Source organism: Phyllostomus discolor, chromosome 7 (genome assembly GCF_004126475.2).
Source record: "Phyllostomus discolor isolate MPI-MPIP mPhyDis1 chromosome 7, mPhyDis1.pri.v3, whole genome shotgun sequence".
Classification (NCBI taxonomy): domain Eukaryota; kingdom Metazoa; phylum Chordata; class Mammalia; order Chiroptera; family Phyllostomidae; genus Phyllostomus; species Phyllostomus discolor.
Window position 1 is genome coordinate 12,072,804 of NC_040909.2, and position 15,669 is coordinate 12,088,472.

Here is a 15,669-nt window from a genome sequence, read left to right on the forward strand (position 1 = left end):
GCTCTGTTCGCTCCCTTTGAAAACGTGTTCTAAAAACAAAGGAGGCTATCAAATTGATTCTGTAGCATAGTTATTAAAACAAGGAAAAAATATATTAGAAAGTCCAAAGGGAAACACACCAAAGAATCAATGTATTAATAGCAATTCTATTTAGATGTGGAGTTACAGGCATGTTAAATATTCTCAATGATTTGTCTCCCAAGAATTTTAAAACTCACCTTCAGAAATGAATAATAGTCACTCTAAATAGATAACATTGTACACTTTTTTCAAAACTGTTTTCTGGAAGCAATTACATGTTTAGAAATGTACATTTAAAATTATTCAATCAAAACAAAACAAATTAGCCCTGGCTGGCGTAGCTCAGCCGATTGAGCTTGGGCTGCAAACCAGGCATTGCAGGTTCAATTCCCAGTCAGGGCACATGCCTGGGTTGCAGGCCACGGCCCCCAGCAACCGCACACTGACGTTTCTCTCTCTCTCTCTCTCTCTTTCTCCCTCCCTTCCCTCTCTAAAAAAATAAATAAATAAAATCTTTAAAAAAACAAACAAAAAAAATTAAGAACGACCTTTCTTCCCCTTTATAACCGAGCTTGCTCTCCTAGCCCTTTGGGATCTGCACTTCCCTTCACAAGGGTGTCACCACATACAGAAACCAGCCCAGGCACTGTGGTGGGGTCTTTGTGACGGCATCTCAGGAGTCAGTGAACGTGACCCAGGGCAGGTCCAGTTCATTAACAAGGAATATGGCTCAGGCTCAGAGATTACCAGCGTCCTAAGTGGATTCCCCTGGTGTATGCAATGGAACTAGTTTTCATCATTAAAAATGTAAATGATTTTGAGACCAGTGTAAGGAAGGATATTGAATATATACAGGACCACAATACTATGTAATGCCAGGAAGACAGAGTGTCACTGGCTGATGGTCCGCTGTTTCAGGGGCCTTTGTACTGGCACTGGACCCAGCAGAGAGCAGCGCAGGCCCTGGAGTCACACGTGCAGGGTTCAAGTCCCCAGCCTGCCACTTCCTAGCCGTGTGCCCATCATGCTTCTTAATTGCTCAGTGTCAGTTTGCTCATATGCAAAACAGGATAATAAGAGAACTTCCTCTGCAGAGCTGTCAAGAACAGGAGTCGATACTTACAAAGTGCCGAGAACCAGGCTGGCACGCAGACATCCCTCAATCCATTTTCTCCTTTAATTACAGTGAAAGAACCCCCAAGACACCCTGTAGCTGGAGGAAGGCTCCAGGCGAGATGGGCACTGACCCAGGAAGCTGCCAAGCCAGTATGCCGAAGCCTGCTTAAGATCGGGGGGCCTCAGGGTAAGTACCCTGGCACTGCCCCTCCCAACAACCATCTGGGGCTCCCTGTGAGCCAGAGTGCTTGAGACCGCACTGGTTCATCTAACTTACAGTGATAGGGTCGTGGCTGCCTTTTAAAAAATCAAATAAAAGTAATACACGCACGTGACAAAAAGCTGAAACACTACAGGAAGGCCTAAATGAGAAGTAATTCCCCTCTCCGACCTCCGTTCTCATTCCCCGCAAATAACTGCTCGGCAACAGCTTCTCTGGCGCCCCAGCACCTCCAGCAAGGAGAACACCCTGCCAATGCTTGTGCTGAGACCAAGTGACACCCGTGTCTTCTGACTTCCAAACTGCAAGATGACAGGTGTGTTGTTTGAAGCCACCAAGCTTGTGGCCATTTTTTTCAGGAGCAATAGTAATGTAATGCAAACTGTTTGAAAAGTATACATATTTTACTTAACAAATGCTATTTCAAGAAATAGATCCTAAGGAAATAACTGAACACAACACAGTGTATGTACATCAATATTCACCACAGGATTAAACCGGAAAAAGTGGCAAAGGGCAGAAACATTCAAAAAGAAACTATCTGCATGGACTGTGGAACATACGTGTAATAGGATAGTATGTAGCCATTAAAACTTATCTAGGTCTACATACGTAATGAATGAAAAAATACCCATAGCATGTTGTCATAAAAAATAAGATAATATTTTAGTCCTAAAAATATTTTTATCGATTTTCTGTATCATATGTTCCTATGCTACATCATATGATTTCGTCCACATATATTTCAGTATATATCTTAAAGGGAAAGGACTCAAAAATAACCCATGATGCTATTTTTACACCAAGAAAATTAACAGTAATTACTTAATAGTGTCAGATAACCAATCTGTGTTCAAGTATCTCTATCTCCAATCAGAATCCAAGTAAGAGCTATACTTCGGAGCTGGTTCAGAAGGCTCTTAGATCTCTTAAAAATCTCTTTTAATCTACAGGTTCTTCCATCCAAGTACTAACCAGGCCCGACCCTGCTTAGCTTCCGAGGTCAGACGAGATCGGGTGCATTCATAACCTACAGGCTCTTTTATCACGCAGTTTCCCGATCTCAGTACCATTGTTTGCTGTATATCACATCTCATTTATCTGCTGTGAAACATGCCGACAAAAGGCAGAAGTGTCATCACAGGAGAACATTTCACACATTTACTTCACGCTTAGCTTACCTCACCCCGAAAGCCATAGGTAGAAATACTAGACAAATCCTCAAAGCACTGCAGTTTACTTGTAGTGAACCTCTCACACACTATATCCAGATCTTCTTTCTGGAACACACCAAAAAAAAAATAAGTAAATAATCATGTTACTCATTTTTTCCAAATCTTTATTAATCTTGCCTTGCTTGAACGAATCCCAGAAGAGATTCCCCTTAGGAATCGGCAGTGACTTCCTGGCTTGGCCCCCAGAGGACCACACGGCCCTGGGGCTCCTCCTTCTCACTCGCCTCACTCGTCTCGTTCGCTGGTCCTGCCGCGCCTCCCCTGGCAGTGGGGTGACCTGGAACGCCACCCTTGGGCCTCTTCTCTATGACACATGCTCTCAATAATCTTGTCCCATCTCGTGGGCTGTATAAACATTATTAGAAAACCTCCTTATTAAAAATCTAGATACATTCAGTAGTAGTAAAATATACAGAACAGACTTTACCTTGTCGAGTGTACAGTTCTGTGCATAAAATGCCTCCCCATTGCTGTGCCACCATCACCAGCATCCATGTTCCCAGACATCGGACAAAGGCGTACGGTTTCTCGATTATCCCTCTCCTAGGCCCCTCGTAACCCCTGTCCTACCTCTGTCTCTGTAACTTGACCTACCCCAGGGACGTCATGTAAGAGGAATCGTACAATATTCGCCCTTTTGGGACTGGCTTATTTCACTTAGTATAATGTCTTCAAGGTTCACCTATGTTAGTATCTTGTCAAAATTGCACTCCTTTTAAAGGCTGAATAATATTTCATCATAAGTGTACATCATATTTTGTTAATTCATTTATTTGTTGACACATGGGTTGCTTCCAACCTTTGGCTGTTGTATGTTGCTATGAACATGGGTGTACACACCTCTTCAAGATCCTGCTTTCAGTTCAGGGTGGACACCCTGAAGTGGAACTCCTGGATCACAGGGTAATTCTGTTTCATTCCTTGAAGAATCATCATACCACTTTCCACGGGGCTGCACTAGTTTGCCTTCCCACAGACAATGCACAAGGGTTCCGATTTCTCTGCATCCTTGCCAATATTCTTCCTCCCTCCCCCCTTTATTTATTTATGCCATCCTGATGCATGTCAGGTCTTGTCTCATTGTGGTTTTTCTTTGTATTTCCCTAATTAGTGATGTTGAGCACCTTTTCATATGAGTCTCATGGCTTTTAACACCATCAAACTGCAATACACCAACCTTTTATCTCCAGCTCAAACCTCTACCTGCACTGCAGACTCACACGTGTATCCAACTAAAAGACATCTTGAGTTTATCATGCCATGAAGAGATTTTCTGATCTTCCAACAAACCCAGTGAATGGTGACTTTTTTCTATTGGCACAAGGCAAAACCTTGCCATCATTTTTGACTCCTCTTTCTCTCACACCATGCCACAGCAAATTCTGAGAGCTTTGTCTGCATAATCAACCCAGAACCTCACTGCCTCTTTCATCTCTACTTCAACCAAACTGGTCCAAGGCACCATCACCCCTCCCCTGGATTGTTACAAAAGCCTCCTCACTGCTTCTGTCCTATCCCACTATTTTCCACATTGTAGACAAAGGGTCCTTATGAAACTCACTAAACCACGTTACCTGTTTACTTATAATCCTCTGACAGCATCCCGCTTTATTCAGAGTAATGGCCCACAGGGTTAGGTCTGCTTATCTTTCAGATCTCATCTCCTGTTCTAGACACACTGGCCTCCTAGCTGAGCCTTAAACATGTCAGGAGTGCTTCTGTTTCATGGTTTTTGCATGTATTGTCCTCTCCATTGGGAACATTCATCCTTTAAATGGCCTCATGACTCACTCCTTGTCCTCCTTAATCCCCTGCTCAGTGCCCAGTATAGAATAGGAACTCAATAAACAATTACTAGGCCTGGCTGGTGTAGCTCAGTGGATTGAGTGCGGGTCTGGGAACCAAAGGGTTGCCGGTTTGATTCCCAGTCAGGGCACATGCCTGGGTCATGGGTCACAACCCCAATAGGGGGCACTTGAGAGGCAACCACACATTGATGCTTCTGTACCTCTCTTTCTCCTTCCCTTCCCCTCTCTAAAAATAAATAAAATCTTTAAAACAAAATTACTGTTGGTGTTGAATTTTTCAGTCAAACAAGCCCACCCACAAAAGCCCAGGTTCCAGAACAGGGAAAGGCTCTGCCACTTCCTGCAGACGAATCCATCACACACAGCACTCAAACATCCTGCTCCTCTGAGATTTAACTCACCCTGATCCCGGTGCCGTTGTCTTGGATCTGAATCAGCTTCAGGCCTCCCTCTTTTACAACCACTTGAATACTTGTGGATTTTGCATCTAAACTGGCAAATCGAACAGAAAAAGAAATCAGTCTGTAATGACCCTAATGCACAAATTTTAATATGAGCCATGGAAGAACAAATTCCAGATGAATATAAGACTGCCTGATTAATGCTTGTCCTTTGTCTTACAGGCTCTGTATCCACACTATTATCAGCTTAGAAAGAGGGAAGAGAGGAGCAGAGGGGGCCAACCATCCCTTCCAACAGAATATCCCCAGTACTGCTGCTCCTCTAGGAAAGAAAGGGAAGTCAGAAGTAGGTCCTTTCAGCACATGCCTACTTACCTTCTTCTCTAAGTCCACGATCTGTTACTTAAACTTTATTCAGCCTCAAGTTCCTAACTGACTATAACAAAACGTCATTAAAAATTCGAAATGTTTCCTCTTCCTTTTTCTTTAAGAAAATATATTTATGTTGGGGGAAAGAAAAAAAGGGCAATGCAGAAAGTTCTTTAAGAAGCTACGAAATCTTTTGTACCAAAGAGTGGCCTACGAGCACAGAGCACATGCTAGAGAAAACAAATTCAGGCTGGTGCTGTATGAGAAAGAGAAGTTATGGACACAGAAAATTCTTTATTTAGAAATGAAGACAAAAAGCTCCTTAAACGTTAAAGACCTTTCTCAGAAGACCCTGAATTGAAGTGGGTCAGCCATCTTGACATACATTAAAAAGAGCATAACTGGATCCATACAAAGTCTCTGCTGACAGGATTAGTTACAATCAGTTCATTCTAACGCTACAGAAACAAAAGCCAGCCTGTATGAACTGTGCAAGTCAAGTCAGAAGGAGAAGCCGTTCCTAGGTCCCCTGTTCCTTCCATCTTCTACGTTCTAATTCTCTGCCTTCCCCTCAGTAGTCCTTTCTGACCCACTGTTCCTCCAGTCCTGTTACCTGAATAGTTTGTTCTCACAATAAATCCCTTTACAAACGTTCTTAGCTGGGGTATTTTTTTTTTCTTTTAAGGCATGGATCCTATTAACATCAAGTTGACTAACACAGAGGATCTGATGTAAATGTTTAGCGACGTTATGAGCATGTCTTTTTTGAGGTTTACAGTTTACACCCACCTTTCTTTCCACGTTTTTAACCTCTTCCCTCCACACTGTCTGACATTTCCAAACTTGAAAATCCACAGAATACCGTATAAAGTCAGGTATCTTCGAAGAGCCCCCCATAAAAGTAAAGGGTAAGAAACATTAAGTGGGATCACTGATTTGGGAACAGGAAAATCCCAAGTTAAACATAGAGAAAGTCCATCGGCCTGTCCTAAAGTTTCAATTTATTTAGAATAAAAGTCAAAATGAATCGTTTTCTAGAATGTGCATGATTTTTGCAATAACTGTTACTGATGAAAGAGAAAAGGGGATTTTTTTCCCCACAGAAAAATTTTATACGTTTTAAAAGCTGCACCTTCTGCACGTATAATTTTACAAGTATTGCCTTCAGTTAATGGCACCATTAAACAGAGCACAGCCTTCTAATTGCGCCCCCAACAATCCCCCAAAAGTCTCGCGACAGCGCCCGGGAAGCGAGAAGACAGGACCCCCAAGACCTCCGCCGCTGTAGGCATGCGCTACGCACGCCTCCGCTCAGGTCAGGGAGGCGTGTCCGCGCCCTCCGAGGAGCGGCCCGTTAAGTCGTAGCTTCTGAGGAAGCCCAGGTACCTCGTACCAGTTCTCAATCATCTCCTTAATGGCATTAGCCGGCCGCTGGATGACTTCCCCTGCCGCGATGCGGTTCACCACTGTCTCGTCCAGTCTCCGAATTACGCCCGCTGCAAGCGACATTTTGGCGCCACAGGATACCGGGTCACGTTGAGGTGCTCTTCGGCTGTGCCGTCAGCCAATCACTACAGAGCTTCGTGCTTGCGTCATTGCCTTAACTCTGTTTACGCCAGCTCATCCGCTACCCCTGCCTGCGGCGGCACCGCTTCCGAACCAGGGAGCTATTGATTGGGCAGTTTGAATGCCAGTCACGCTTCTTAGGTCCTTGGGTTCCCTGGTCTCTCGGTTTCTCCCTAAAGCCGTCTTAGCCCACTAGCTGGGAGGATTTGCGCCTGCGCGGTAGAAATCACGGTCCGCTTTTCCGGCCAATAGGAACCTAGGTGGCCTAGCGGGAGGTTGGTGTCGCGCTGCTGGGGTGATCTGGCGCAGAGCTTAGGTGGTGTTCGGCGCTTGCTCCTGCTCAGCCTCACTGCTTGCAGCCACCAGGTCGTCTGCTCAGCTCTTTTGGCCGCCGGCAAAATGTGGATGACGCCTAAGAGGAGCAAAATGGAATTCGAGGAGACTCGGGGATTCCGGCCCGAGTGGACCCAGCGTTATTTGGTGGTGGAGCCTCCGGAGGGCGAAGGGGCCCTGTGCCTGGTCTGTGCCCACCTCGTCGTGTCCACCTGCGAACGCGACGTCAGGCGCCACTACGAGGCCGAGCACCAGTACTACCAGCGGTATGTGGAGGAGGGCGAGCGCGCGGCCCTGGTGGAGCGGCTGCGGCAGGGGGACTTGCCCGAGATCATCCCGCCCACCCCCGAGGAGAGAGCTGCTCGTGCAGGCCTCGGGATCGCCCGCCTCTTGGCCCTGAAGGGTCGCGGCTGGGGTGAAGGGGACTTTGTGTACCAGTTAATGGAGGTGGTGCTGAAAGATGTATTGCCGGATCACGTAGACGTTTTGGGAGGCATTGATTTATCTCCAGACACCATCCGGCAGAGGGTCCTGAACATTAACGAGAATCTACGTAGTCAGCTTTTTAACCGAGCCAAGGACTTTAAAGCGTATTCCCTTGCGTTGGACGACCAGGCTTTTGTGGCCTATGAGAACTACCTCCTGGTCTTTGTCCGCGGCGTGGACCAGGACTTGGAGGTGCAAGAAGAGCTTCTGACCATAATCAACCTAACTCACCACTTCAGTGTCGGTGCTCTCATGGCGGCAATCCTTGAGGCCCTGCAGACAGCAGGGCTTAGCTTGCAGCGAATGGTTGGACTAACCACGACCCACACTCTGAGGATGATTGGCGAGAACTCAGGACTGGTGTCATATATGAGAGAAAAGGCTGTAAGCCCCAACTGTTGGAATGTCATCCATTATTCGGGATTCCTTCACTTGGAACTGTTGAGCTCCTACGATGTGGACGTGAGTCAGGTCATAAATACCGTATCTGAATGGATACTTTTGATTAAAACAAGAGGCATTAGACGACCCGAATTTCAGGCTTTACTAACTTCATCTGAATCAGAGCATGGCGAAAGGGTTAATGGACGGTGTCTGAACAATTGGCTTAGAAGAGGGAAAACTTTAAAACTACTATTTTCGTTAAGGAAAGAGATAGAAGCATTCTTGGCTTCCGTAGGGGCAACGACAGCCCATTTCTCGGACCAACAATGGCTGTGCGACTTTGGCTTCTTGGTAGATATCATGGAGCACCTTCGAGAACTCAGTGAACTGTTGCGATTCAATAGAGTCTTTGCTGCTACCGCCTTTGACCACATTTGTAACTTTGAAGTTAAGCTGAATTTACTTCAGAGACACATGGAGGAAAAAAATCTCACACACTTTGCTGCCTTGAGAGAAGTTGTTGATGAGCTTAAACAGCATGTTAAAGACGATGAAAAAATACTTGATCCTAATCGGTACAAAGTGGTATTCAGTCGCCTTCAGAAAGACTTTGATAGACATTTCAAGGACCTCAAGTTCATTAAAAAGGACTTAGAACTCTTTGCAAATCCATTTAACTTTAAACCTGAATATGCACCTATTTCAGTAAGGGTGGAGCTAACAAAACTTCAGGCAAGTTCCGAACTTTGGGAGGAATATAGGAACAAAGACTTGGGACAGTTCTATGCTGGGTTGTCTGCTGAATCTTACCCAATTATCAAAGGGGTTGCCTGCAAAGTGGCATCCTTGTTTGATAGTAGTGAAATCTGTGAAAAGGCTTTTTCGTATTTGATTCGAAACCAACACACCCTGAGCCAGCCATTGACAGATGAGCATCTCCACGCCCTGTTCAGGATCGCCACCACGGAAATAGAGCCACATTGGGATGCTCTTCTAAGGGCAAGAAATGACCCTAATCCATAAACCTTCGTAGTCCAACATTGAAACACTCAACCAGAATCCAGTTCTGAAGGCCAAAATTTGATTTTTCAAGTGGTACTAATTTGGATTGTGAGAAAACACCAAGTTTTTTCATTCAAATTAATCACAATTCAGGTTCTCCTGATTTTTTTTCCATCTCAAGAGGCAGCATGGGACTGAAACATGCAAACACCTCTTTTAAAGCTTAATGGCAAAGTCACTGTCTTTTGCTTTTATAATGTAATTGTTTTTAAAGAAGTTTAGTACTGATGATGTGAGTGGAGTTAGAAGTCTGTTTTTAAGGTGTTTCGAAGAAATTTTAGCTCTTAAGTGAAATGTTGAAATTCTGATGCATATAGTCTGAAATTATCAGCTCCTTAAATGTATGTTTGAGCCAATTTGCAGAAACTCGTATAGCAAATTCTGAAGTTTCTGAAAAGGAAGAACGTACATTCAGTGGAGGTGCTTTACCAGAGTGTTTGAAGCTTTTTCAAAAACGTGTGTGAGTCTGAGTTAAATATTGACAGGTTACCTCCCTCTTACCTCCTCCCTATCCACCCCAGTGCTAATGCTATTACTAATAGAGGATATAATCAAGTTAAATTTTAGGAGCAAGAATTATTTTTGAGTCGCTGGTTAGAAGGCTTCCTGCAGTTTGGAGATCAGACTAAGCAATTATTGGAGGTTTTCCCTGAATGATTCACAATTGGGTGCTGTTTTACCAGCTCGCGTATTAAAGGACTATGGTAAGTATAGAATCTTCATGATTGCCCATTAGTAATGCTTTTTTGTATTGCAGACAGATGTTTGGCCCTGTCAAAAGGGAGGAGGCAAAAAGATTTTTGCACTCTGGAATCAGGAGGTGTGAGATACTTTAGTGTATTTGTCCTATCTGCATGGGAGTTACTGCTTTTTAAAGAAATCCTGCTTAAAGGAAACTATTTTATAGTGATATACTGTCAGATTTGGTTAGCTGCTTGAAGTGGATTTGTTAGAGAATTTGAAACTGCCCTCCTCATTCTGCACTTAAGACAGTGCACAAGTAGAAATATTGAACTCAAGCAGCTTTATTCAGGTTGTAGCAATTTCATATTTCTACTGAGCCATCTGTTTTGTGATAAAGCAGTAATCTTCAAATTTATATTAACCATGAAAAGGACGTCTTAATGTATAGCCAAATATGTAAAATGACTTACAAACAGACCCAGTTTGTAGATCCTCTCAAGTACGATCTGAACACATGTGCTGAAGTCCTAACTATTGTAACACCTTGTTCTATGGTCATTAGTCCAGCAAATTCAAGGAACCAGGATGCAACCAAGAATTTAGAAGGAACTGATGCCTGAGCAATCAAAATAGTGCCATAAGAACCCAAGAACCAAAATTGTGTCATTGGTTCTCAACCTGAGGCAAGTAAACCAACCCCCTTTCCACAAGATGTTGGGACATACAGGGGATTTTTTTGGTTGTTACATTTAGTAGGGGGGAGGGGGGATCTGCTGGCATTTAAGTCATAAGATAGCCTGGCGCAATGAAGAATCATCCCTTTCAAAGTGCCAGTAGCCCCTCCCAGGGTAGATTATTTTATTTTGAGGGATGGGGAAAATTACCAGTAGAAGCAAAATTAGAAGGCCAAGTTGGGCAAACTGACAATACTTGATAGGGAAGACTAATGCCAACATTCTGAGTGTGGTTGGTAGGGTGCCGTCAAGTCCCTGTTATGTTCTGGCAGCTCACAGTAGCATTTATAAATCAGTAATTGATATTGAACCAGAATAAAGGGCTTGATTCTGTTATATACAATTCATTGAGGGCAGAAAAGCAAGAGTTATGACAAGATACTTACCAAGAATGGTCAAGTTGAGATTTTAGTTAACAGGGAGTAGGCTTACATTTTGGGGGGGGGGGAAATACAGTGAAAATCCAACCAAACAAAAAAAAAATCTGCCGGTAATTTTCCCGTAGTTTGGGGTATTTTCTTTCATGGCAAGTGCTTTCTTGAAAGAATGATTGGGAGACCAGAAAGCTGTCCCTGCTTTCTGACCCTGGTTCCTCAGATATCCCAGTCTTGTACATTTTGTGAGTTTCTAGTATATATTTTGCTTATGGTAATAATAAAATTAGTTTGCATCATGTAGTCAATGGGTGGGTGGGGATGGGAGATATAAGCCAAGGATTTTAAATTGGCCCTGAATCTTAGAGAATTTGCTATAAACTAGTCTTGTTTGTAAAGGAAAAATGTGTATTTTACTGTTTTCTGTATATTAAGTAATTCTGTAACCGCATGGCAGTCTTGTTTTTTTTACATATTTTTTTTATAAAGTAGGTGTTAACTGGTCCTGTTGTAGCAGTGAATAGAGTTCAAACAAGTACTGTTTTTTAAAAAACTCTTATGCTCCTGTATTTCCCATTCCTACTAGTGTCCTTAGAAGATCTGTGTGTGTTCTGTTCTCCCATGTTGTCACTGCTCTGCCAGGCCCGCAGCGTCCTTGTGACCGTTCTCACCCTCTGACACCACTGCCCTCTCTCCTTGAAATAGATGTTTGCTTTGGCTCCGGAGAGAAGCCCTGTCCAGGTGTGCTCGCTCAGCCGTCTTTGTGGGTACCTCTTTGCCCTCAGTGCCTGTGCTCCTGGGATAGTTCAGTTTTGTGTTAGGCTGTCTTATTCTTCGTCATCTTAGCTGACCTCATCTCCTCTCATGGCTTCAGTTACCACCTGTATGCACATGACGCACAAATTCATATCTCCTTGCTGGACCTTTCCTAATTCACTCCTCTAAATTCTAACTTAGGTCCATTCTGCTATCTCATGGCACTGCGGCATAACATCGATCTTGGCCCTAAACCTGCTTCTCTTATGTTCCCTCTTAGTAAATGACACCACCACTGCTAGCTACTCGGTTGCCCTTGCCTAAGCTAAAACCTGAGTTACCCATGACTTTTTTCTCTTCGTGCATCCTGCCATTCACAAAAACCTTTCCGTTAAGTTCACTGTCCAAACTTTTCTTTTCTCTGGTGCTACTGTTTTCTCCAGTGCTTCTAATTCAGACCATCAGTCTGCCTAAAGGGTAGCAACAGCTTCCTCACTGGTCTCCCTTTCTCTGGTTTTGATCCCTTTCCACACTGCAGCCAGATTGTCCCAAAAGACATAGCCAGTCGTGTCACTGCACCGCTTTCACCATTGCTCTTAGGATAAGGTACAACTTCTGTTCATCTTTCAGGTCTCACTTTATGTACCACTTCCTCCAGGATGCCTTCATTGATTCCTGCTAGACTAGGTGCCCCACTGCACACTCCCTAAATATCTGTTTTTCCCAACCATATGCTTAACACACATTATTGTTACTTGTTATTAATCACTGGTAGACTGCAAGCTTTATAAGGACAAGGGACCTTATGACTTGTTCACTGTTATATCTTGCTTAGCACAATGCCTGGTGTTTTAATAAATGTTTGGATGAATAAATGTTTGTGTAGTGTTTTGCGATCTTTGAAGTCCTTCCCCGGTGTCCTTTGCCTCCTGTCTTAGACTGCTCGCTGGGTAATTGTTACCCACACATTACAGATAAAGGAATGAAACGAAGTTCTTTGTGACCATGGACCTCACTGTATTCCCAGCATGTAGCTCAGTGCTTGGCGTGTGGCTCAAATATTATGTGAATGTTGTTGGGGACACCAACTTTGATTGCAGTTTGCCGTCGTAGACATAAGTAGCAAAGGCAGGATTCAAACGCAGTCACACTCACGTGAGTCCACTATGCAATAATAAGTTGTTACCTCCTTGATGTAGAAGTCTTCATTTTTTTTTCTTTAACTTCCAAAGGAACCTGGATGAAAAGCCCTGGACACCTATTTAGTGGACCAAAAAATACTTAAGTAGTTAGAAAATTAAACTCAGTATCAGAAAAAGATAATGCTCCTTAAGAGTTAATATCCATTTTCCTTTTGTAAGCATCAACCCTAGGAGAAAATAGCATACCATTTACTTGCTCCTTTTCTTTACAGACAATTTCTGGCTCTCCCAGGATTTAAAAGTAAGTAACTTTAACAAAATACTAGAGGGATGACTCAGTCAGCCCTCCTGGTCACCAAATAGTTCGTTCACTTGTTTCCCCACTGCAGACTGTCCTTACCAACCTCCCCAATGAAGAAGACGCAACCGTGATGTCTAGCCAACACGTTCTTCTTAGATTTGCTGCGTTGGGTTTCTTACTTGCAAGCCTTTCTGAACTTAATTTCTGGGTAACTGGGACTCTCAGGCTTTGTGGGAGAGCCATACCTTTACTGTCTTTCCTTGGGCCTTTTTATCCAGTTTAAAGGATTAACTAACTAGTGTTACACTTTTAGTTGGGTTTCCGCCTGAGGCACATTCACTCTTTCAGAGATGGTAGCGGGAGGTATGCTAGACATCCAGTGGTTTCGCCCTTGCTGCCCAACTGGGTTTGAATCAACCTTAGGACTAAAGCCTTTCTCAGGTTTATCTTTTTGTAATTGAGAAGTGGCCTCACCCTACTCAACAGGTAATTGAATTTGCGAATGCTCTGTATTTCCTTGCATTCCTGCTCGCAATTTGGTGAGTTCTTTTCTGAGTTCATCTCTTTCCTGTCCATTTTGTCAAATGCAGCCAATAGCAATAATAGTGTATTTTCTTTCTTTTTTTTTTCCCTTTAGTAAAGGGTACATTATTGGCCTTCCAGCTTCTCTAAAGGGACAGTTTAACCCTTCCATTACACAAATTGCCCTTACATGAGTTACTCTGTCTTCCAATAGCAGCATCCTGAATGCCTGCCAACTACTTCGAAGTTCAGTAGTTCAGGTTCTTTCAAAACAGAACCAGTTTCTGTATCAGGATAGGGTATTATATTGCCATACGGTAACTGCAAAAAATCTCAGTGTCGCAACTCCTCTCTCGCTTGGGCAGGGACTTTGCTTTAGGTCAAGGGTTGACCCCAGGCAAAATCTGTCCCTTGCTTGTTTCTATAAATAGTTTTATTGGAAGACAGCCTTGCCTTTTACCTGTGTATTGTCTGTGGCTGCTTTTGCTCTACAATAGCAGAGTTGAGTAGTTGTCACAGAATGGCCCAAAAAGAGTGAATATTTACCATGTGACCCTTTATAGAGAACGTTAACTGATCCTGCTATATAAATTGTCCTCATTCTGAGACTCTGGTCCACCAAGCCGATACCAGCTAGGGTGTGGTTGCTCATTTGGGGGAAAGAAGAGTATGGCAAACCTCTCACTGGCCCCTAAAGCACTTCCACTGGCCAAAGTAAATCACATGACCTCACCCAAGTTCAGGGAGTGTAATCCCTCTGCGTGCCTGGGTGGGAAACCAGAATTATTTGGAAACAATTCTACTGATTAACATATGGTTCTATCTTTTTATTTATGAGATTTCTTTTAAAGTATTTTTTTATTGGGGTAAAACATTCAGTAAAGTGTGCAAAAATTCAGTGTACAACACAGTGGATACTAACACACACTGACCCCATTACCCGGATCAAGATGCTGAACACTTCCAGCATCCCAGGAGGTGCTCTGCTGCCCCTCTCACACACACATAACCACGGTTCTCGCCTTTGTCCCCCCGGGGATCACTTCTGTCTGCTTTAAAACCTAATGTAAGTGTAACCATTGTATGTAACCTTACGTCTTGTCTGGCCTGTCCATGTGAGTCCTCCATGTTGCAGTTCATTTTTGAGCAGCAGTTCATTTTTTACTTGTGTAGCATTCCCATGTGTGACCAACACAGTGTATTAATCCGTTCCGTTCTAGTGTTGGAAATATTGGTTGTTTCCAGTGTGTGGTTATTATGAATAAAGTTGCTGTGGACATTTTTGTATCTGTCAGTGAATACGTGCACTTGCTTCTCTTGGGATACTCTGGTGTATACCCTGCTCCCATACTTCCCACACGGTAGCTAATCACACAGCAACCAGAGTGATCTGTTTGTTTGTTTTAATGTCAATCAGACCGTGCCACTCATCTGCTCACAGTCCTCCCATGGCTGAGTATCCAATCAGAATAAACTCCAAGGTCTTCATCCTGGTCTATGAGGCCCCGCATGACCTGCACCCACACGTACCTTTTCCTTCCTACACCGTCTCACACCACTTCCTTTATTCCTTTCCCTGCCCTCCCTCACCGCACTCTGCTCTCCTAGACACTGCCTGCACATGGGGAAATCCAGGTAAGTTATTTGACCCTGTCCTTAAAGAGGTTGTACTCTACATAGGTAATTTTAATATAAGCCATAACACTCACTAAGGTCATTCTGAATATGCAGCAGGACCAGGACAAAAGCTGTTTCCTGACCCCCATTACTGTGCTTTTGCCACTCTTCTGTTGCTGTCCTCACCAGATTCCTTGACCCAAGAATCTGCAGTCTTGCCCTTTGGCTCTAGCTAGTGAAGGCTGAGACAGGATCTCGGTGCTAACACAGAAATCCTTTACGATTCTAGAGTTCTTTTGAGATATCTTTACATTAGAATTCTTTAAGATACCTTTTTTTAAAAAAGATTTTATTTATTTCAGAGAGAGGGGAAGGGAGGGAGAAAGCGAAAGAGAAACATCAATGTGTGATTGCCTCTCAGGTGCCCTCCACCAGGGACCTGGCCTGCAACCCAGGCGTGTGCCCTGACTGGGAATGGAACCATTGACTGGTTGGTTTGCAGGCTGGCGCTCAGTCCACTGAGCCAGGGCAATATACA

The 15,669-nt window shown here is 43.7% G+C and overlaps 2 protein-coding genes across 3 annotated transcripts in view; one reads left to right on the forward strand and one right to left on the reverse strand.

Annotated features, from left to right (window-relative positions):
- Positions 1 to 6,876, reverse strand: part of MLH1 (mutL homolog 1) — a 35,854-nt gene extending 28,978 nt beyond the window's left edge. Inside the window, exons 1-3 of one of the 2 annotated variants that reach the window (XM_036030525.1) lie at positions 6,564 to 6,876; positions 4,802 to 4,892; positions 2,539 to 2,637 (exon numbers count right to left, since the gene is read on the reverse strand). In XM_036030525.1, coding sequence (XP_035886418.1) covers positions 2,539 to 2,637; positions 4,802 to 4,892; positions 6,564 to 6,679 — 306 coding nt within the window. In that variant the 5' untranslated portion in view covers positions 6,680 to 6,876. The remainder of the gene's footprint in view (positions 1 to 2,538; positions 2,638 to 4,801; positions 4,893 to 6,563) is intronic. The other variant, XM_028518228.2, reaches the window with a different exon arrangement.
- Positions 6,877 to 6,962: 86 nt separating this feature from the next.
- Positions 6,963 to 10,862, forward strand: EPM2AIP1 (EPM2A interacting protein 1). Its single transcript, XM_036030526.1, has 2 exons — positions 6,963 to 9,705; positions 10,248 to 10,862. Exon 1 carries the CDS (start codon positions 7,136 to 7,138, stop codon positions 8,960 to 8,962), a length of 1,827 nt encoding a protein of 608 aa, XP_035886419.1. The 5' UTR covers positions 6,963 to 7,135; the 3' UTR covers positions 8,963 to 9,705; positions 10,248 to 10,862.
- Positions 10,863 to 15,669: the final 4,807 nt, after the last annotated feature.